This window comes from Amblyraja radiata, chromosome 18, assembly GCF_010909765.2.
Source record: "Amblyraja radiata isolate CabotCenter1 chromosome 18, sAmbRad1.1.pri, whole genome shotgun sequence".
In the NCBI taxonomy this organism is placed as follows: domain Eukaryota; kingdom Metazoa; phylum Chordata; class Chondrichthyes; order Rajiformes; family Rajidae; genus Amblyraja; species Amblyraja radiata.
Window position 1 is genome coordinate 36,411,215 of NC_045973.1, and position 23,700 is coordinate 36,434,914.

At 42.3% G+C, this 23,700-nt stretch overlaps 1 protein-coding gene across 5 annotated transcripts in view; it reads right to left on the reverse strand.

Moving 5' to 3' along the window:
* The window catches only part of il17rc (interleukin 17 receptor C), a 55,829-nt gene that overhangs the window by 22,412 nt on the left and 9,717 nt on the right, over positions 1–23,700 (reverse strand). For 3 of the 5 annotated variants that reach the window (XM_033037156.1, XM_033037153.1, XM_033037152.1), the window contains exons 2-10: positions 12,623–12,644; positions 11,172–11,309; positions 9,308–9,382; positions 8,500–8,594; positions 7,614–7,716; positions 6,219–6,263; positions 5,146–5,282; positions 3,853–3,909; positions 1,827–1,884 (exon numbers count right to left, since the gene is read on the reverse strand). In XM_033037156.1, coding sequence (XP_032893047.1) covers positions 1,827–1,884; positions 3,853–3,909; positions 5,146–5,282; positions 6,219–6,263; positions 7,614–7,716; positions 8,500–8,594; positions 9,308–9,382; positions 11,172–11,309; positions 12,623–12,644 — 730 coding nt within the window. The remainder of the gene's footprint in view (positions 1–1,826; positions 1,885–3,852; positions 3,910–5,145; positions 5,283–6,218; positions 6,264–7,613; positions 7,717–8,499; positions 8,595–9,307; positions 9,383–11,171; positions 11,310–12,622; positions 12,645–23,700) is intronic. The other 2 variants (XM_033037155.1, XM_033037154.1) reach the window with 2 other exon arrangements.

Here is a 23,700-nt window from a genome sequence, read left to right on the forward strand (position 1 = left end):
TGGAGGCAAAAGGCTAGTTGAAATCTCATCAGCTCATGTCATAAGTAGGCCATTCAGCCCATCAAGTCTACTCCACCATTCAATCATGGCTGATCTATCTTTCCCTCTCAGCTCTATTCTTCTTCCTGTAACTTTTGACACCCTTATTAATCTAGAGCTTGTCAATCTCCGCTTTAAAAATACCCAATGACAGCTTCCACAGCCGTCTGTGGCAAACATTCCACAGATTCACCACCCTCTGACTGGAAGTTAATGTTTTGGGAATCCTGCACCAGCACTGCCAAGTCCCTTTGCACCTCCAACTTCCGAATCCTCTCACCATTTAGAAAATAGCCTCAGCCTTTATTCCTATTACTAATATGCATGACTGCACACTTTGCCACGCTGTATTCCATCTGCCACTTCTCTGCCCACTCTCCCAATCTGTCCAAGTCCTTCTGCAGACTCCTGCTTCCTCTACACCACCTGCCCCTCCACCTATCTTCGTATCATCTGCAAACCTGGCCACAAAGCCGTCAGTTTCGAGTCACTACCACCAGGTTCCTCCAGCAGTTTGTTATGTTTGCAGTCGCTGGTCTCCAAGAAAACAGTGATATTCCCAGCCATCCACCGATTAGTTTTCAGCCTTGACTAATATCGAGCTGACACTGAATAGATGACTAATTGTTGGGTCATTATTCATTCATGGGTGTGTTTGAGGTTTGCTCAAGAATACAGAGAGATAACAGCTTTAGTTAGGTGCACATGGAGGCCGAGATAGATATTACTCTCTCACTGATGAAAGGCGGTTAATCCAACCCAACCTGGGCCCCCCCATAATGAATGGGACTTACTTTCAGACAAATATTATTGTTCCTACCCTAGTTCTCCTATGTTTCACTGTCCTTCTGTTTAATTGTACTAATTGTACTCCTTGTCACTTTCCCCATAGCTAACAAAGTACCATTCTACATTTCCTTATCATTGCCTGCTTTGATCTGTTGCCTTCCATATCTCTAGACTCCCTCTCCCCGGACACTCAGTCTGAAGAAGGGCCTCATCCCGAAATGTCACCCATTCCTTCTCTCCAGAGATACTGCCTGTCTCGCTGAGTTACTCCAGCATTTTGTGTCCATCTTCTGTGTAAATCAGCATCTGCAGGTCCTTCCTACACACGATATTATTGCATTATTCCACTGATAACATTACGTGTTGTTCAGCACAAAGAGCAAATCAGTGAATTAGGGTTGTTAACAGGAAACAGGAAGTAACGTTGTCAGGTTTCTGAAAAGCTACAAACACACTTTCCTTCTGTTTCATTGAACTGATATTTTAGCGTATTTATATAACATCACAATAGGAGCAACAAATGTTGGACATAAGATCTTTATAATTAAACCGATTTACGGGTTGGGTGATGGGTGGGGAGAGATAAGAAGCAGGTATATCATCACTTTTTGGTTTTCATTCTGTTTTTGTCTTTTTATTTTTTTATGCTTTTTTTCTTTTTTTTTACTTAGTCATGCTTCGACTACACTTATTTGGTAGTCCAGGGGTTCTATTCTTACACATTCACTTTCTCTTTTTCTTGCTTTTTTCTCTCTTTTTTTATTTCACCTTAGCTAAAGATTAAAACTGAAGCTGTACAATAAATGTATTGTCATATGCCGTGGTTTATACCTTTGTACGCTGCTTCTAATAAAAAAGAAGAAAAAAGCTGCAAGTAAATGAAAAAGCTTCTTAGCAAGTTAAAAAACATGACTAAATAAATAAATAAGATCGTTATAATGAAAGTACAGCAACGCCAGGACTTGAGAATATAAAAAGACAAAAGGGCTCGGACTCACCGTCTGAAAAGGGGCACTGTTTACTTCTTCTGGCATCTTCTATAGTTGCAGACCACACCTGTGAAAACCAAGGGACGTGTGTAAGCAAATTCAGTAGTGAATCACATTTCCCACATAACAGCTGGTGGCACAACTTTAAACAGGGAGTTGGATTTAATTTCTTCGGAATGTAATACTTTCCCCATCCCAAATAAATATTGTACATTAAAGTTGCAACTGAAGTTATTTCACAAAGAAAGTAAACAGCCAGCTCGTAAACATTTTTCAACTCTCAAAACACTTTCTCAAAAAAAAAGTTGATTTATATCAATAAATATGAACATTCAAATTCACAATCTATGCACATAGAATAATTTATTATCTCTCATTATCATTCTTTATTAATGTACCATTACTTGGATGTAAAATACATTTTGCAAAGAATAAGCTTGCAAGTCTATAGAATGAATTGAATGCAGAATGACTTATATAGACCAATGATCGCAATGCGTCATAGAATCATGGAGTGATACCAGCATGGAAACAAGCCAACCAACACGGTTCATCTAAACTAGTTCCACCTGATTGCATTTGGTCCATATCCTTCAAAACATACCCTTCTTATGTATCTGTCCAAATCTGTCCGACTGTGCGTTTACCCCATCTATTCCTCTCATGATTTTGTACACCGCCATCACATCACCCCTCATCCTCCTGCACTCCAAGGAATAATGCCCCAGCCTGCTCAACCTCTCCCGAAAGCTCAGTCTCTCAAGCCCTGGCAACATCCTGCTAAATCTTCTCTGAACCCTTTCAAGCTTGACAACATCTTTCCTGTAACATGGTGACCAAAACTGGACACAATACTCTAGATGTGGCCTCGCCAACTTCTTATATAGCTGCAACACGACCTCCCAACTGTTCATGCCAAGGCCAATTCATTTAAATCTGCATTGAGGAGAGAGATACTGGAATCATCAAAGTTTCAGGAGAAGCAATCTATTCATGGAACAAATAAATAATATTCAGAAACCTCCTTCCATCAAAAGATCAGAAGGGGAATGTTCATGACAATTTCATAAAGTTCAATTCCATTCACAATTCCTCACAAATGAAGCAGCCAGCAACATTCAGAACAAATAACATTCACAGCAATAAGAAAGAGTCAAGCAGTCTACCCTTGATATTCAATGCCAATATCATTGCCCACTCCCCCAGCAGTAATATACTGGGAATCATCATTGACCAAATACTCATAGGGACCAACCATGTTAGGTATCTTGTGGTGAAAAACTCACCTCCTTACATTTAATGCTTTTCCACAAGACACAAGATAGGTGAATAATAAAATATTCTTCACTTCACCAGATGAGTGCAGCACCAAGAACATTTAAGAAGCTCAACACCATGCAGGTCCACCTCTGCTCAGTCAGCCTAAACCTACCTGATCTCCTGAACATCTGCAGTTCCTTCCTACACACCGTCCAGGTCAAAGCACCTCACTTGACTTGCATCTTATATATTACCCCTATATAGTGTGTGTGTGTGTGTGTGTGTGTGTGTGTGTGTGTGTGTGTGTGTGTGTGTGTGTGTGTGTGTGTGTGTGTGTGTGTGTGTGTGTGTGTGTGTGTCTGTGTCTGTGTCTGTGTCTGTGTGTGTGTGCAAAATGTACTGCATTTACTCACCTAGGCTACTCTGAAACTGCCACACAAATCCGGAACCATTAACACCAAGGGCACGGGCAGCAGCTACACAAAAACCTACAGGTTCTCCTCCAAGGCACACACCTCCCTGACGTAAATATAACTGTTCATTTATTGTTGCTGAGGCTAATTGCTGGAACTCCCTAGCTAAATACATTGTGCGAATACCTTCACCGGAAAGACTGTCAGTTCTAGAGGGTGGTTCGCCACCACATTCCCTATCGTAATCAGCAATGGGCAATAAATACAGATCTTGTTAGTGATTCCGACACTCAAGAAATTATTCTACATGTAAAATGGGACCTTCAGTTATACATATCTTAAACGTTTGAATAAATCCATACCTCTATACACAAACACGGGACGATGTCTGAGAAGTTGCGATACACCGTGGTCATTTCCTGGTTAAACAGGAAGAAAGAACAATTCTTTTGTTAAGTTATATTAAGAAGCACATTTCGCCTTTACTGAAACACATTTACAAATCATTTGTAATGATGCCTTGATTATCAAGTTTACCATCCACCCAATCTTCTTTGTCGTTGCAAAGTCAATTTGCCATCCATTTCTGTGGGAATGGCCCTAAACCAATTTCACCCACAATGTAATTTTGTAGTAATCATTTCACAATTACATATTTATAACACATAAAGCCACCAAACATTCCTCACTCAAACCTGCCTGCCAATTATGTAAATTTCCTGTCACAAATTTCCAGTAAAGTACAAAGTAAATTTCTTTCCTTCGTGGACTACCTAACTAAATAAATTCCCTGTTTTGAATATATAATTGAACTTCAAACTTGTTACTTACTGGTCATGGCAACTTGTAATTTATCAACACAATCAAAATGAAACCTCAGATTATTCTGATAAAAATATAACATTACCTAATGAAAACAAAAAAAGGCAAGCATTTAATTCTAATAAATATGTGTATTTAGTAAAATTATAAGTGCCACAGTAACACAATGAGGCATGCAGCATCTGTAGAAGAAATGGATAGATGATCTTTGGAGTTGCTTCTTCAGACTGATTGTAGTTGGGGGGAGCATTGAAGGACCTGGTTTCCAGATTGCTCTAATGAATGTACTGAGGTTAGTTTGGGAAGGAACTGACCAGCTGACAAGAAGGGATATTTTGAACAGAGACAGTCAGGAGCAACCTTGGCTGCTGTTCAGAACAAAGATTCCTTTATTTTAGTTTGGTTTAGAGATACAGCTTGGAAATAGACCCTTCTGCCCACTCAATCCAAACTGACCAGCAATCACCCGTACACTAGTTCTATTCTACACACTAGGGACTATTTACAAAAGCCAATTAACCCTCAAACCTGCACGTATTTGGAATGTGGGAGGAAACAGGAGCACCCGGAGAAAACCCACATGGTTACGGGGAAAAACATATAAACTACGTACAGACAGCACCCACAGCCAGGATCGTACCTGGGTCACTGGCACTGCTGCACCACCCTTGTTTCACCACTTGTTTTATTAACTACCATTGTGAGAAAGTACTCATCTTCATGGAGGATGAGAGGGCTATCTATCAATTGTAGAGAAAAATAGCATGGAACTGGACGAAAGGTTTGCACTTAGAAGAACCTATAGACCCTTGGTGCTTTCTAATGCTACTTACCAATTTGTCACCATCCAGTTGGTTTTGGCTCTCAAAGGCTGGCATCACTTCATGCTTGAACATCATGCAGTAATTCTGTGGTATCTTGACAACAGCCATTTGCAGCTCTTTTTCCAACGTGATATTTATTTTTGGGACTGTAATTTTGGGAAGATGTAAGAAGTTTGATTTGAGTAAATCGCATGCGTGATATTATGCTTTCAATTTAAGCATCTCAGGATTTCTATGAATATTATTTTTATCCTACTGTAAGCGGGGAAGTTTGGAGAGGGTGCTTGTCACAAACCTCTGCTCATGTTGTTTCTGAGCTATACAGTATGGAATGGATTAGAGACAAGGATGCTTTCTTTTGTTTTACACATCCTTCACTTCGGGGTTCCAGTCTATAACTCCCTGAAAGTTGCGACACAAATGTCCAGAGTGGTAAAGAAGGCATAAGGTATGCTTGCTTTTATTGATCGTGGCATTGAATATAAGAGCCAGGAGGTCATAATGCACCTTTATAGGACTTTAGTTATCAGATTTTGTCCAAGAACCTCTTGTGAATTCGGAGGTTTCATGGTGTTAAAGCTGTCGTAGAAACAAGGCTTGGTTTAGTTTTAGTTTGGTTTAGAGATACAGCAGGGAAACATTCCCTTGGGCCCACCGAGTCCACGCTGACCATCGATCACCCTTACACTAGTTCTATGTTATTCCAGTTTCGCATCGTACACAATAGGGGCAATTTACAGAAGCCAATTAACCCTACAAACCTGCATGACTTTGGAATGTATGAGGAAACCAGAACTCCTGGAGAAAACCCACACTGTCACAGAGCGTCCAATCTCCAAATAATCAGCACCTGTAGTCAGGATCGAACACGGGTCTCAGGCAACAACTTGTTGCTGTGCCACTTGGTGTTACAGCCTTGAGCGGTTTAGAGGGGTTTATGCATGAGATTATGTTATTGTTTATCCTGCAGTTGTTTTGTTCACTTTCTTTGTATGCCTTCATTTACAAAATTAAATCCTTCACATTTCCCATGAAATTTTCTTTATCACTTTCACACCATCAGTAAATCTGTGTTTCCTCACCTTTGCACCATTCAATGTTCTCCAGAAAATCTTTCAAGGTACAATCTGGAAGAAAACACACCAGAATCATTAAGAATTTTTATACCACCAGATTTATTTCATGCAGATTTAAAGCAACAATGATAACTATCTGATAGTGTTTCAGTGTGTTACACGAACACTTGCTCTGTCCACATATGTTGAGGGACTTGCTGAGCATATGCAACCATATACACACACACATATATACACACACACACCCATATATATATATACACACACGCATATATACACACACACATATATATATACACACGCATATACACACACACACACACACACATATATACAATATATATATACTGTACACACACACACGTGTATGTGTGTGTTGCATCCATGCTGCATCTCTAAATTAAACTAAACATAAAGATCTTAAAGCATTGAGGTCACCTATTCACAGAGTCACAGAAGATTTACAGCATAGAAGAAGGCTACAACAGCCTAATCAAAAAGCACTACACCTTATCCCACTTTCCAGCACTGGGTATGTAATGCTGTGGTCTTGGTTTTTCACATTCACATCCAAGTTATGCCCAAACCCGTGAGGACTCTCTCTGGTACCCTTCCCACCGCACTCATGGTGAAGATATTTTCTCTTAGCTCCGCTGCAAACATTTTACCACTCTCTTTCAACCTGTACCCCCTGATTATTGTCTTGTCTACAAAGGGAAACAGATCCTTCTCATTTCTCTGCCTAAAGCCCTCATAACTTTATGCACATCCATTAGGTTTCCCCTCAGTCTTCACCATTCCATAGATCAGGAGGACCATGCCTGGTGCAAGCAAAGAAATCTACCCCTTCTCCCAAATGCTTGGTGCTTCACAAAGCTTCCATAGCATTCCCTCCTTGGCCTGCTATGCCTAAAGGGAGAGCTATCAGCAAACTTGCTCTGTCCACATATCCTCCCATCCTTGGTTAGTGAGCAGCTTACAAATAGAACTCGTCAGGCATGGTCATAGCAACTTTCACCACTGGGTGGGTAACAGACTCATCCACCCACTTCCCTTTCACCTCACAGGGAACCTCACTTCCTCATTAGCAGGAACTTGTAATTGTAATTCGTTTATTAGCCAAGTATGTAAATACATACAAGGAATTTGACTTGCCATACAGTCATACCAAAAAAGCAACAGGACACACAACAACTTAAAAATTAACATAAACATCCACCACAGCGCACTGTGAAGGAAGGCAATAGAGTCTCATCGTCTTTCCTCCTTATTCTCCCGCGGTTGGGGCAGTCAAACCATCCGCAGTCTGGACAATCGAAGATCCCGCAGCCAGCGATCGAAGTGCCCGGCAAGAATAATAATCATTATAATAATAATACTCTCTTCGGTCGCCAGACTCACCTTCCATTTTATGTGTGCTCTGCAAAACGCCAGAGTTTGTCGAAGCTTTTACTCGAATCTCACTGCTCATGGCTGCTCGAAAGCAACTCAACTCCACTGTAGCCTAGTGGGAAAGAAATAAGGCCAATATTTTATTTCAGTTAGTCAATTAATTCTTACCTCTTTTAGGATAGAGAGCCCTAATAGTTGTCATAATCCATCTTATAGAGAGCAACGGTTCTCTTTCTTTCTCACTTTTCTAGGGTCTATTTCTTAACTTTCTTCTCTAACTCTCTTTCTAACAGGCTTTTTTTCCCCAACACTTTCTCGCGCTATCACGACTCTTTCTCACTTTCCTTACTTCCTTTATTTCTATCTTTCTTAAAGCTCAAAAAATGAAGGGGTACAACAAATGTAATAAGATACATGTGGTGTGTATTACTGTAACTTATTGTACTTCTAATAAATAAATAAATAAATAATGATCCATCTTAATTTTCACGCCATATCTCTAATATTTAAAAAAAAATCTAAGATCAGTTGTGCTGCTGCAAATTCGAATTTCATCGTTCGGATTTGGGACAAATGGCAATAAAACACTCTTCACTCTTGAATGTTGTTGGTTTCTTCACACGTAGCCATTGTATAAGAGTCTAGATTTCCAAAGGCAAAAGGATATGCAAGGGATATCATACTGAAGGTTTGCTGCACTGAAGATAGACACAACATGCTGGAGTAACTCAGCAGGTCAGGCAGCATCTCTGGAGAGAAGGAATGGATGATGTTTTGGGTCTAGACCCTTCTTCAGACTCTATACTTTGCTGCATTGAATTTGGCTGCTTGCCTATTTGATAAGTTTGCATTTGAGCAGACTTCTCAGAGTTCCAGTTCCCCTTATTTGACTTACCATTGGCCTGGACCTTGATAATGTGAACTGTATCTTCACCTCAGCACAAAATTTTATCCCACCATCCGGCTGAGACGTTGAGATTTCTATCCATCCTGTGACAGAAAGAAAGATTGATTTAGTGTCCACATCCCCTGCATGTAAACCAGGCTCTCTCTGTTAAACTTAACTGTTTAACTAAGTTGTCTTGGAACATCCCTTTTAGTTTGGTCCACTGGGTCCCTCTGGATCTATTGGTTGCTGACCATTTTGACCTTTCTGTCCTTGGCCTGCTCTATTGTCAGAGTGAGACCACACGCAAACTGGAAGAACAGCACCTCATTGAATTCTCCAACTTCGGATAACTAACCAACAAATCATTCCACCCCCCGCATACACTTTTTTTCTCCCCTCTCTTTCTTGCCCCACCAGGATACACACCATTATGCTGCAATCTCAGACCCCCCCCCCCTTTTCCAATCTCCACCCCCTTCCACCTATATCTCTTCTCCTGCCTACACATTTCTCACCTCTTCTCTCCTTTTCTCAAAGCCTTTTGTCTTTTTTTTTTTGCTCTAGCCTTTGTCCAACCCTTCACCCAAAAAGACAAAAGGATATGTAAGGGATATCATAGTGAAGGTTTGCTGCACTGTATCCACCTATCACTTGCCTGACTTTGTCCCGTGCCCATTTCCCCAACAGCTTTCTCCCTCCTACTGCAGTCAGTATGAAGAAGGGCCCCGACCGGAAATGGAACCTATTCACAACTGTCTAAACTCCTGATCATTCCCTCGTTTATAGGCAGTCATTGGATATCTTTCACTGATACCTTCATAGTAGTCTTCATCGATACTTTCTTCAGATCCACTTCCAATTTCATCCAGGCTCGAGTTATTCTCCACTACTGGTCAAATGATCACAATTACAATTTATTCGTCCTTCATAATACTTTTAAAGAAATAAATCATGTCTTCAGGGAAACTTTAAGCCCATCAATGCCAATTAATTGCTGTTGAGCTATTATCTTACTACTAAGGCAAATGACCATTGTATTTGACCCATTATATTGCATAATAGAATCACAGGACCAATCCGCCACAGAATCCTTGCCACATTAAATCCATGCCGCTTGCATAGAATAACCTAGTCAGTCCTATTCCCTAATTTCTTCTCAGTAATCCTGCGGTTCTCGGAAATGATGTTGACAGGTGGAAGCAGGTCAGATTGACTGAACACTAACTATCTCCTTAAAAGTTCATATTTTACCCAATCCTTCGATTGTCCACTTAAATCACCCCAGAAAGCACGAGTTATCTGTTCAAACCAAGATGGCATTTGATCACCAAGACCTCCTTGCGTAAGCAAGCTGAAGTACTTATGCTAGACTTCCTGCACAGCTAGAAGTAGAGGAAAGAGACAGATTGCCGTCACACCTTCTTTTCAGATGCGAGATTGGAGTTGAAGAGGCCTAGTTTATCCTGCATACACAATTTGGACTAAACAATCATCAAATACAGATCGGGAGTTGCCATTGTCAACCTAACCTGGGCATAGCGACTATGGAATTGATTCTGTGCTAGAATCTGTAACAAAGTAAACAAGATGCCTTCAGACAAAAGCTCAAATATAATCAGAAACGAACCTGATATAGGATGAGAAAATACATGATACAAAGGAGGCCTTTTGTCCAATTGTGTCTGTGTTAATGATAAAAGGACAATCCACCTCATCTCCCCTCTAATTCTTCAATAAAGTACTTTTCTCAATGGCTTTGCAATCTGTTAACTGAAGAAAGTAAGTCATCCTTTTTAAGTTATCTTGAACCCTCAGAATTTTAAACTTTTCCATTAAGTCTCCCCTCAGGCTCCACTATTCCAAAGAGGTCAAATCATTGGTAAAATAATTTACATCTGGGCATCATGAATCTCTGTGCACCCTCAGGTCCAGTGCAACCATCTCACTCCTACATCGTGGTGATCAGAATTGTACCCTGAATTTAAAGTGTGGCCAACATCATAATATAATATATATTTAAGCAACAAGTGAACACAATGAAATTCTTTGTCAGTTGCTCTTGTTAAACATTCATATTTGGTACTGGCTTGGCAATGTACACTGCTTCCTAAATTGAGTGCTCTGGATACAAGGTTTGGAAGTGGAATTGAATATACAGACTCTGTCAGATATGCACTATTTGGAGACATAAGAAATCGCAGATGCTGAAATCTGGAGCTAAACACAAAGTGATAGAGGAACTCAGTAAGTCAGGAAGCATCTGTGGAGAAAATGTTGTGTGATATTTCGTGTGATATTTCAGGACAGGATCTTTCTTTAGACTGAATGGAGGAGCGAGAGAAAGCTGGAAGTGTGGCAAGTGATAAGTCTGTACAAGTGAGGGGAGCTTTGGTTGGCAAATGGGTGGAGCAAGTGACAAAGGCTAGAGGTGAAAAGGAGGCAAAAGTGTGTCAGATAAAGACAGAAGGAGTGAAATCTAAAGCTAGAAGGACTGATGTGGGTGGAACAGGATGGGGAGGGGAGAGGTACTACTTGGGGCAAATTTCTAAAGTGTATCAAGCAATGAGTCTTCAAAAATTACCAATTCAATGTTTTCCGATATTGGAAAAAAAACATTTTCATTGCAATTTTCTTGTGATTATTTGCAGGCACAGATTATTTTAATAATCATGTTTTACCTTCCAATGATGCGGTTAATTGGACACGTATGCACGGGACACATGTGTTTTTCTCACAGTATAGTATCGTGGAGGTTGTTAAGTTGGTTAGCAGCAGGTCTGGTAGGTCTTCATTGATGTTGTCAAAGCCACAGTCTGCTGGACAGAAGTTACAAAGGGTAATTATAAGTCACACTGAATAAACGCAAACTGCAAGGGTTGTAAGATAATGTTTAAATAACGGCGAGCCTGGATCAAAGTAAAACCACAAAAAAAAAAAATCACCCACATTACATGCCACAACAGAGATAGACTACATCACTGGTCCATAATCAACCAGTTTGGGGTTTAAGTCACAGGGATTTCAAATTCAGGTTCCCTAATATCTCATCTCTTCAGCAATTTGCTCCCAATGAGGGATCAGTCTTGTGTGAGTTGTAAAATGGTGGATGTTGTAAAGCGGCAATCTCCAACCTAACGGAGAGATCTGGTTGCCTCATTCTGCTGATTGGTGAGAGGTCTGAAAGTGATGGTGGAAAAATTGTACTCTCAGCAAGCGATTCCGTTCAGTTGGAGATAATTGCGTCAAAGACTGCACATGTATACATGTTTCCTGTTCTGGGACACTGCCCAGGTCCAGATACACATTCAAGTTGGACCAGTACTAGGAAGGGTAGGGGAGAACATCTGCAGAAATAGGTGTGTGGTTGTGGCTAGAGAGACTTGTTATCATCCATCCAGTCCTGTGGCTCCATCATGCCCTGAGATAAGGAAGACCTGGTTCTTTTTCTACCTTCAGGCAGGTCATGGGATGGATACTTGAAACCTTTCACTCCATAGGATTAGTTTCACTCTTGTGCCCAGGAACATAGTAAACTAATGTTGAGTAGATGAGGTAGCACACCTTGGAGAATGGTTTTCCTTTGTTAAATTAATCAAGAATTGAAAGATTTATTGAAAGATTGATTGAAAGGTACAGCATGGAAACTGGCCCTTCGGCCCACCGATTCCATTCTGTCCATCGATCACCCGTTAACACTAGTTCTATGTTATCCCACTTTTCTATCCACTCCCCCCACACACACACACTAGGGACAATTTACAGAGGCCAATTAACCTTCAAACCCACACATCTTTGGGTTGGGAGGAAAGTAGAGCACCGGGAGGAAACCCACGCAGTCACATAGGGAGGACGTGCAAACTCCACACAGATGGCACCCAAAGTCATGATCAAACTTGGGTTTTTGGCGCTGTGAGGGAACAGTACTGCCAGTTGTGCCACTGTGGCCTCAACACACAATGTGAGCCTCCTCAAATTAATTTTTACCACCATGGAAAATGTTTTTGCTGATTAACAATAAAGCAAAATATCAATTTTTAAGGTGCAATTCACAGCTTGATTAGTGAGATGTTAAAAATGTCACAGAGGTTTAATTCCCTTAATTAAATATAATTGAAAGAATAATACTTACATGCTGCTTCACATGAGAGAGCCTTCAAAGAAATAAAAATAAATAACAAATATTATAATAATTTGATTTATCCCCAAGCAAACATTACAAATTCTAGAGCTTAATTTTGTTTGTGGTCACATAATTAAAAAAAAGGCAGAAAACAATTTATTTGTAACTTTAATGGGGTTGTGAAAAATTATTTATCTTCATAATATTTATCTTAATGTGTTAACAAATGTTCAGAGATAGGATGGAGAGCAGATGGTGAGGAGCAGGAGAAGGAATAGACAAAGCATAAAAGGGTTTTGAAGTAGCAATGCTGCTGCTTAAGAAGAGGAAGCTGATCTTCAGTGTTTGGTAGTTCTGGACCACGGCACAAATAGGTGATTTTACACAGGAGGTGATGGACTGGAGGAGGTCGTAAATGGGCGAGATGAGAAATGAGATGAGACGAGATGAGGTGTTCCATACCAGGACATCTGAGAAGTCCTCATTCTTTAGGGAACGGGGGTATCCATCATAGAGAGGCTCTCACTAGGGTCTCCTCGATATCCCACAGCTCTGCTCTTGCTCCCCCTCCCCTCAGTCGCAACAGGGACAAAGTCCCCCTTGTCCTCAACTTCCACCCCACCAGCCGTCGCATACAGCACATAACCCTCCGACGTTTTTGCCACCTCCAATGGGATCCCACCACCAGCCACATTTCCACCCTGCTTTCCGCAGAGTGTTTATATCCCTAATATCTTAAGAATGGAATAGGATTTAATACAAAATAGGAAACAATTTCATTTTATTTTTTACACTTTGAGGGCAAGATAAGGATAGAAGTGGAGAATATGTTAGCATGGGTTTCATAATAGATTCTTAGAGTCATAGTGTGAAAACAGGCCCTTCAGCCTGACTTGCCATGTCGACCAACATGTCCCATCTACACTAGTCCCACCTGCCTGCATTTTGCCCATAGCCCTCTAAACCTATTCTATTCATGCACATGTGTAAATGTTTCTTAAACGTTGCGGTAGTGCCTGCCACAACTATCTCATCCTGCAGGTTGTTCCGTGCACCCACCACCTTTTGTGTAAAAAAGTTGCCCCTCAGGTTCCCATTAAATCTTTCCCCCTCCCTCATGTTAAATAGATGGAACATGGACAGGCTGAAAACAGGCAATGACTATATCCTGAACCCTATACCTGAGTAATCATTAAGGAACATGGATTGAGTCACTGTGGGAGAAGAATAAAAGGGGTTATCTTCAATAATTTAAGTTAGAGAAACATAAAACAAATGCTGGAGGAACTCAGTGGGTCAGGAAGCATCTGCGGAGAGAAATGAACAGGTAAAGATTTGGGTAAACATGTCAGGATGAGTGAGGATAGTCTAGAAGGGGCACTGAACTCAATACTGAATAGTGTCATAGAGTCATACAGCATGGAAACAGGCATTCATCCCAACATGCCCACACTGACCAACCTGTCCCATCTGCATTAGTCCCATCTACCTGCAATTGGCCCATATCCCTCTAAACCGGTCCTATCCATGTACCTGTCTAATTGTTTATTAAATGTTGCAATAGTCTCTGCCTCAACTGCCTCCCAATACACCCACCACCCTTTGTGCGAAAATGTTAACCTTCAAATTCCTATTATATATTTCCCCCTTCACCTTAAACCTATGTTCTGTGGTTCTCGATTCCCCTAAGCTGTGTCTACCCGATCTATTCCTCTCATGATTTTGTGCAACTCTATAAGATCACCCCTCATCCTCCTGCGCTCCAAGGATTGCAATAAGTAAAATGTGTTTAGGATAAGTGGAGAGAGAGAGAGAGAAACCTCAAACGACGACAGCAGTGTTTCACAGCATGGATGTCAATGGTTTTGGAAGCACGGTGTCACTATCTGTACACAACACAAGCCATTTGGCACACATCAAAGATTGAGGTTATTCTGGTCGAGCTAGCTGCCATTCTTCACATTCCAGGCCCCCTGTGCTCCTCCTATTCCCGCTCTTCAACATTTCTTGCATCACTCAGTTCCTTCTCTTAAATATGGTACAAGAAACAAAATTATTTTGTAAATATCATAAATATTTTGAAACAGCAGCTATTCCTCTCTGCTTAGTCAAAATGTGATTTTTATCCCTTCTTTAGTAGTTCCTTTAAGTCTGGTTACAATGGCATCATTTTCAGGCGAATCAACTCTTATTACAGTGCTGTTACTATACTGCAGACCAATAGTTTGCAAACAGTCCTCTCAGAAAGTAGCTGATATGACCCATGAAATAGTCATCTAGAAAACACAAATTAGTATAGCAGAGGAAAAGGCCCTTCGGCCCACAAAGTCTGTGTCAACCATGATGCCAAGTTAAACTGGTCTCCTCTTCCTGCACATGATCCTTACCCCACTATTCCCTGCATATCCACGTGCCTATCTAAAAAGCTTCTTATTGCCACTATCATATCTACCTCCACCACCATCCCTGGCAGGACGTTCCAGACCCCCACAGCTCTCCATGTGAAATACATGCCCCGCACATCTCCATGAAACGGGCCCTCTAACCTTAAAGCTATGCCCTCTGGTCTTTGATATTTCCACCGTGGCATAAAGGTTGTGAGTGCCTACCCTATCTATGCCCCCCCCATAATGTTATATACTTTTATCAGGTCACCCCTCAGTCTCTGATACTCCAGAGAAAATAACCCAAATTTATCCAACCTCTCCTTATAACTAATGTGGGGTGGCACGGTGGCGTGGCACGGTGGCGCAGCAGTAGAGTTGCTGCCTTGTGGCACTCTCAGGGCCAGAGACTTGGCTTCGATCCCGACTACGCTGGATCTAATGCTATGCTGTCTGTACGGAGTTTGTACATTCTCCCCGTGACTGTGTGGGTTTTCTCTGACATCTTTGGTTTCCTACCACACTCCAAAGACGTACAGCTTTGTAGGTTAATTGGCTTGGTATCAATGCAAGTTGTCCCCAGTTGGTGTAAATATGTGGGGAGCGTTGGCCGGCATGGACTCGGTGGGCCGAAGGGCCTGTTTCCATGTTGCATCTCTAAACTAAACTAAACGGATATGCTCTCATGCAATCATTGGAATCTCTGAGCTTCCATCCCCATCCTCTCAATGTCCGTGTCTCACTGTCCTGCAGTTCACCAGCAGCAGCTGTCATTCTGTCACCAAGCACCAGTCTATAGTCATGGGCTCATTACCTGCACTGTCACCCCACGCCACCATATTGCTGAACTCCGAGCTGTACCCCTACATCCCACATTGTGCACATGAACAGTGAAGAACTGATCCATCAATGCCAATCTTCAGTCACTTCCTCCTTGGCACATGGCGTTCACTATGGGGGTGGCATGGTGGCGCAGCGGTAGAGTTGCTGCCTTACAGCGCCAGAGACCCGGGTTCGATCATGACCATGGGTGCTTGTCTGTGTGGAGTTTGTATGTTCTCCCTGTGACGAGTGTGGGATTTCTCTGGAAGCTTCGGTTTCCTCCCACACTTGAAAGACGTACATGTTTGTAGGCTAATTGATTTGCTGTAATTGCAAATTATCCCTAGTGTGTGCGCGCAAGATAGTGTTAGTGTGCGGGGAGCGCTGGTTGGTGCCGATTCGGTGGGGCAAAGGGCCTGTTTCCGCGCTGTATCTCTAATCTAAACTAAGCGGCTTACAGTTAGTGCACAAAACCAATCTCTGGTCAGAGTATGGTACAAGTCATAAAGTAATCGAATCATACAACACTGAGATAGGCCCTTCAGCCCACCATATCCATGTTGACCATCAAGTATCTTTCCAGTTACCAGCACTTGACCCATAACCTTCTATGTATTGGAGATTCTAGTTCTTGTCCAGATACTTAAAAGTTGTTAGAGCTTCTGCCTCCACCATACACTCTCTGCCATCCATCCATCCATCCATCCATCCATCCATTCATCCATCCATCCATCCATCCATCCATCCATCCATTCATTCATTCATTCATTCATTCATTCATCCATCCATCCATCCATCCAATTATTTTGACAACACAAGAGTGGAGATAGTTTCTTTCTCAGCCTGGCATAGTCTCTGGCACTGTGAGGCAGTATCTCCACCGCTGCGCCACCATGCAGCCCTTATTTATTTTCTTGCCAAGATAGTTCAGTACATATATTCTTTACCAAAATTAGGCAAGGAAATCAGAGTGTCATTTTACTTGCCACAGATGTTAAAGAATCAAGATGTTTGCAGTAAATATTGAAATTGGCAAAGTTCAGGTCAATGACAGGTGACATTTTATGAGGAAGCCCTGTTCTTCAGGACTCTCTCGGGCGGAAAGGGCATGTCCAAATATCTGCTGACAAAACACCAAAGAAGCTACTTTACGGAGAGCTCACCGAATACTTACACATACTTGGTGGACAGATTTTAGAGATACAGAGTGGAAACGGGGCCTTCGGTCCACCGATCACCCCGTGCACTAACGCTATCCAACACAACAGGGAGCATTTACAATTTATAAAAGCCAATTACAGAATCCAAAACCTGTAGGACTTTGGAGTGTGGAGGTAACCGGAACAGCCAGAGGAAACCCACGCAGAACGTACAAACTCCATACAGACAGCACCCGTGGACAGAGCCTTGGTCTCAGGCTCTGTAAGGCAGCAACTCTACCATTGCACAACTGTGCCGCCCAAGTGACTATAGAGATGGGATGCTATGTTTCTCTTAGAAAATACATATAATTTTGATATGCATAGTAATAGATCGTGAGATCACAATGCTTGCAGCAAACGTCATGCTAAACTAATCTCATCCACCTGCACATAATCAATATCCCTCCATTTTGTATATATCCATGTGCCTATCTAAATCTTTCTTTCATGGATGTGGAGGTTTGGGAGAACGTGCAGAGAAGGTTCACCAGGATGTTGCCTAAATTTGTGGGTATTAGCTACAAGAAGAGGTTGGACAAACTGGGATTGTTTATTGTGAAGCATCAGAGGCTAAGAGGGTGACCTGATAGAAATATCTAAGATTATGAGAGGCATAGATTGGGTAGATAATCAGTCTTTTTTCCAATCTGGAAATATCAAATACTAGAGGGGGTGGCTTTCAGCTTAGTGGGGAAAGATGCCTGAAACTCACTGCCAAGTGTGGCGGTGAAAGCAGATATTATCGCGTCATTTAAGCGACATTTCGACAAGCACATAAACAGAAGGGGTTGGAGGGATGAAAACCACGTGCAGGCAAATGGGATTAGTTTGAATTATCATCATGGTCAGCATAAACATCATGGGCCTGTTCCTGTGCTCCACCGTACTATGTTCTAAGGGTTATCCAATTATGACGCTTATCATTGCAATATGTGCTAATGTTTTCTTGTGACAAGGTGTGCTGAACTAGCTGGTATATTCATTAATTAGTCATCAACTGTCATGATTACCTTTCTGGCTTGCTTGGTTTGTGCCAAGCCAAACAAAGGAAACCTTTGTCAAAAAATACTCTTGGAGAGAATACAATATTGAAACAGGCCCTTTGACCCATCATGTTTGTGCCAACTATCAACCACCCATTTATACCAACCCTACTTTGATACCATTTTAATTTTTTCTTCCCAGATTCCACCACTCACCGACAGACTAGATAGAATTTACTACCGCCGATTAACCTACCTGCCCACGTCACTGAATGTTGGAGAAACTGAAGCAACACACAGTCACAGGGAAAACGTGCAAACGCCACACAGACAATACGCAAGGTCGGGATTGAACCCTGGTGCTGTGAGATGGTGGATCTACTCATTGCGCCACCGCGATGCCCAATTTTATCCGTTCTTTGTCCAAGTAGAACTGACTACTCTCCTTCACTTGCACTGAGGGGTGAGGGTCACCTTCACGAACTGCTGCCACCCCCTCTAGTGAAGAGACCACCACTGGGTTTGGTTGCACACCACCACTGGGTTTGGTTGCACACCACCACTGGGTTTGGTTGCACACCACCACTGGGTTTGGTTGCAGACCACCACTGGGTTTGGTTGCAGACCACCACTGGGTTTGGTTGCACACCACCACTGGGTTTGGTTGCAGACCACCACTGGGTTTGGTTGCAGACCACCACTGGGTTTGGTTGCACACCACCACTGGGTTTGGTTGCACACCACCACTGGGTTTGGTTGCAGACCACCACTGGGTTTGGTTACGCACTCCCACAGGGTTTGGTTGCGCACTCCCACAGGGTTTGGTTGCACACCACCACTGGGTTTGGTTGCACACCACCACTGGGTTTGGTTGCAGACCACCACTGGGTTTGGTTGCAGACCACCACTGGGTTTGGTTGCGCACTCCCACAGGGTTTGGTTGCAGTTCACCACTGGGTTTGGTTGCGCACTCCCACAGGGTTTGGTTGCAGTTCACCACTGGGTTTGGTTGCAGTTCACCACAGGGTTTGGTTGCCGTATCTTCAGGAACAAAGGCCCATGCGTTTCCAAGTCAGAATGATCTGTGACGGAGTGGGGGAACTAAGTAAATGGCTGTTTTTTCAATATAATCAGCTACAATAAATCTCCGCTAAGAAAGTCATACCACAAACAACAAATGGCTACACACAAGAACTCCTTGACAAAGTACACAAGACAACATTTAATTGCCACTATTGACGGATTGCACAAGATTACAATTTGGTGGCTGTCGTAGAGAAACGTATCCGTGACTCACCCTTCCAGCCTCCTCATTACAAAAGGCAACACTCAGAAAGTTCATAAAAGGCAAACACCCCAGACTGTTCTTGACCTTATAACAGAATGCTTGAAATCATATTTCTGCGCTGTATCTCTGAAGTAAATCTACAGTATGTGTTTGGGCCTAGGACAGCTCATCCGAAATGTTAACATTCAGGAATTTGAAGCTGCTAACTCTCTCAGCTTGTGGTCTCATTACTGAAGCAAACAACAGGTTCATTAGTTTTGTTGATGTTGAGGAAGAGGTGGTTATTATGTAACCAGTAACCAAGTTGATGTATATTTTTTATGTGGAGATTGACAGAGTTTTGCTGAGTAAGGGTGTCAGGGGTTATGGGGAGTAGGCAGGAGAATGGGGTTGTGAAGGAAAGATTGATCAGCCATGATTGAATGGCGGAGTAGATTTGATGGGCCAAATGGCCTAATTCTGCTCCTAGAGCTGATGAACATGAACTAAGCATACACATTTAGAACAGTAATTTAGATGGTCCATCAAGCCCATTCTATCATTCAGTTAACATGATTTAACATGAATTTCACATTCCTGTCACACCACTGTCAAGATGCTTTCTACCTCAGCCTTAAAAATACTCGAGGACTCTGCCCCACCACCTTTGTGAAGAAGAGGTCTAAAAGCTTAGGACGCTCCGAGAAGAGAAAAATGACACCTCATCTCAGTCTTTTACAGACGTCCTTATTTTTAAATAGTGTCCTTCAGGAGAAGTATCAGTCCAGACGTATGAAGAAGAGTCTCGACCCGAAACTTCACCTATTCCTTTTCTCCAGAGATGCTGTCTGACCCGCTGAGTTATCCAGCTTTTTGTGTCTATCTTCAGTTTAAACCAGCATCTGCAGTTCCTTCATGCACATATCTAATTTGTAGTATGTGTTTTGTACGAGTTTATGTGCCTGACACGTTTTCATTTTTCCTGTACCACACCGTACTTGTGCATATGACAATAAACTCGATGACTTGACTAACATGGAAACATTGTGTCAAGATTACACTGGAATGGAAATTCAATGGAATTCCTTCCTCAGCTGGTAACTGGGCAGCATTCCCAGACACATTATTCCCAGACATCTTTCATCAAAATGGAACTTTTATTTTAAAGAAACACCAACACATCAAATTTGAATGTGGCGTACAAAAACAAATGATGATCTGGAAACAATAATTCAAATAGTTAAAAATTGACCTTGAACATTAACTAAGTTGAAACCACATTTACAGTGCAAACTAAAAACTTTATGAATGCAACGCAGAAACTTTTGTTTGCATTTCAGCGTTGTTCTTATAACTGATAATGTTATTGATAAAAATGCCGCCATAAACGTATCCCAAATGTGCCTAGCTTCAAAGTCCAGGTCATGTCTATTTTAGTCACAAAAATGTCTAAAGTCCTCTAATACATTAATCATTTACCCAGTTAATCTCTTATTCAGCTGAACACAGCCACTGTGAGATATATTCTTCCCTTATTTCCAATCTACAACTTCCAACTCCTACTTGTGTTTATATTAAAATAAGGATTATCCTTTACTATCCCTTGTGCAACACATTATTCCCAGACACATTGTGACACAAGGAACTATTGGCCACTTCGGGGGCACCCAATGCAGTAGATGAGGTTGGAGGAGGTGCACGCAATCCTCTGTCTCACTTGGAAGGACTGCTGGGATCCCTGGATGGAGGCGAAGGGAGAAGGTATAGGTTCAGGCCTTGCATCTCCCGCAGTTTCAGGGGAAAGTTCCTGGAGAGACGAGTGAACCAAGGATTTTCAGAAGGAGTGGTCTCTGCGGAAGGCAGAAAGGGATGGGAATGGGAGGATGTGACTGGTGGTGGGATCACGTTGAAGGTGGCGGCTATGTCAGAGAATGATGTGCTGGATGCAGATCCCAGGCATGAGTCGCTAACACTTGACTCTAAATGGTTGCAAGTTGGGTTACCATAGCAAAGGGGAGTCAAGCACAGCCACACACAACATTGCACTCTTCTTCCATCCACCGCCATAGAATATAAAATGACAGGTAGTTTTACACACAACTCAATGTACTGGTGAGTACCTCCAACCAGGAGCCTCACCGAGAGAGAACTTCTACTAAAAACAGCAAAGATCAACTCTCCCGTTCATACAATAACATGAGAACAACATTTCTCTGTATAGGAAGGAACTGCAGATGCTGGTTGAGTCTGCAATTTGAAGAAGGGACTCACCCCGGTCACTCCCTCATCTCTGCTTATCAGGCATGAGGTGCAAGCTTGAAAATGCATACCTCCAGATTCAGAGACAGTTCTTCCCAGCTGTTATCTGGCAACTGAATTGTTCTCTCATCAGCTAGATTGCAGTTCTGACCTCCCGTCTACCTCATTGTCGATCTAAGAACTAAATCAGACTTTATTTTGCACTAATTATTGTGCCCTTTATCTGTGGACTGTGGATCACTTGATTGTAATCATTTATAGTCTTTTTTTTGAACAAAGGCTTTTCATTGTACCTAGGTGCACACAACAATAATAAACTGAACTCTCTAAACTGAGCTGAAATCAATGAAACCTTCTCTTCTCAAGCACTTCATTAGCTACATATCACCATTTCCAATGTGGTATCAACCCCTAAATCAACCTGGACAAACTAAATCACTTTAATACCACACACCATTGAGATTGATATAAATGGCAGCTAGGGAGGGTGTAGACACACCACCACGCTGCGTGCCTTGTTGCTCTGCCACTTCCGTGAGGTGCAGATGGAGGATGGGATGTTACTGGGAGAAGTAACCAGCTGATGTTGACCTGGTCTGTGAATATTCTCCACCTGCCAGTGTTTGGCCCAGTAATTATGTTCACACTGAGGTGCAGATGGAATATCAATTTGATCTTGGGAAATCCACTGAAATCTTCAACTGAATCAGCTGTCTGCTACATATCTGTGGTGGCACGGTGAGGCAGCAGTAGAGCTACTGCCTTAAAGCGCCAGAGACCCAGGTCCGACTCTGACTCCGGCTGCTGTCTATACGGAGTTTGTATGTTCGCCCTGTGACCTGCGTGGGTTTCTCTGAGATCTTCAGTTTCCTCCCACACAGACGTAGACGTTTTGTAGGTTAATTGGCTTGGTATAAATCCCTAGTGTGTGTAGGATAGTGTTAATGTGCGGGATTCGCTGGTCCATCCAGACACAGTTGGCCGAAGGGCCTGTTTCCATGCTGTATCTCTAAACTAAACTAATCCGATATCTATTTCCGCTGACTGTGCCAGCCCCCACCTCTATGTGTGAGAGAATCACTGGAACAAACCTTTCTCTCTAGAAACCTCCTGGCTGAGGGTGATCTTGCAAAGCGAGTTTGATTTTTAATTACAGGTGTTAATTACTTTTGAATTGTTTGCATGCAAACACCAATGTCATGGCAGCAAAGCCTCAACATAACTCGGCAACAGAACACTACGTATCGCCCCTTGCACTGCAATGGACTTGTTGGCAATCATGTCTTGTTTTCTGCACTCCTTTCCTCTTCACTTCTCCCTGTGACTACATGGGTATAAACTGGGAGCTCAGGTTGCCTAGCACATTCCCTTCAGCCCATCAAATCCACGCTGACCATCGATCACCTGTTCACGATAGTTCTACGTTATCCCATTTACATATCTACTGCTTACACGTTAAGGGCAAATTTATAGAGACTAAGTAACCTGTCAAGAGGACACGACTTGAGAATTAAGGGACAGAAGTTTAGGGGTAACATGAGGGGGAACTTCTTTACTCAGAGAGTGGTAGCTGTGTGGAATGAGCTTCCAATGGAAGTGGTGGAGGCAGGTTCGATTTTATCATTTAAAAATAAATTGGATAGGTATATGGACGGGAAAGGAATGGAGGGTTATGGTCTGAGTGCAGGTAGATGGGACTAGGGGAGAATAAGTGTTCGGCACGGACTGGAAGGGCCGAGGTGGCCTGTTTCCGTGCTGTAATTGTTATATGGTTATATGGTTATAACCTGCAAACCCACACGTCTCTGGTATGTGGGAGGAAACTGGAGTGCTCTGAGGAAGCTCACGCAGTTACAGGGAGAACGTGCAAACTCCACAAAACAAGCACCCAAGGTCAGGATCGAACCTGTGTCTCTGGTGCTGTGAGACAGCAGCTCTACCAACTGTGCCAGTGTCATCTGAATCTATGTGTCTGTGATGCTGCTACAAGCCATGTTTATATTACACCAATACCTCACTTAGCTTGATTAATCTGCCTCACCCGTTACCTCACCATAATATCCACATTTATTCTCCATATCTCATTTTCTGAGATGTCATATCTTATTTCCTGAATGTGGAGTGGCAAGGTGGTGCAGCGGTAGAGTTGCTGCTTTACAGCACCAGAGAC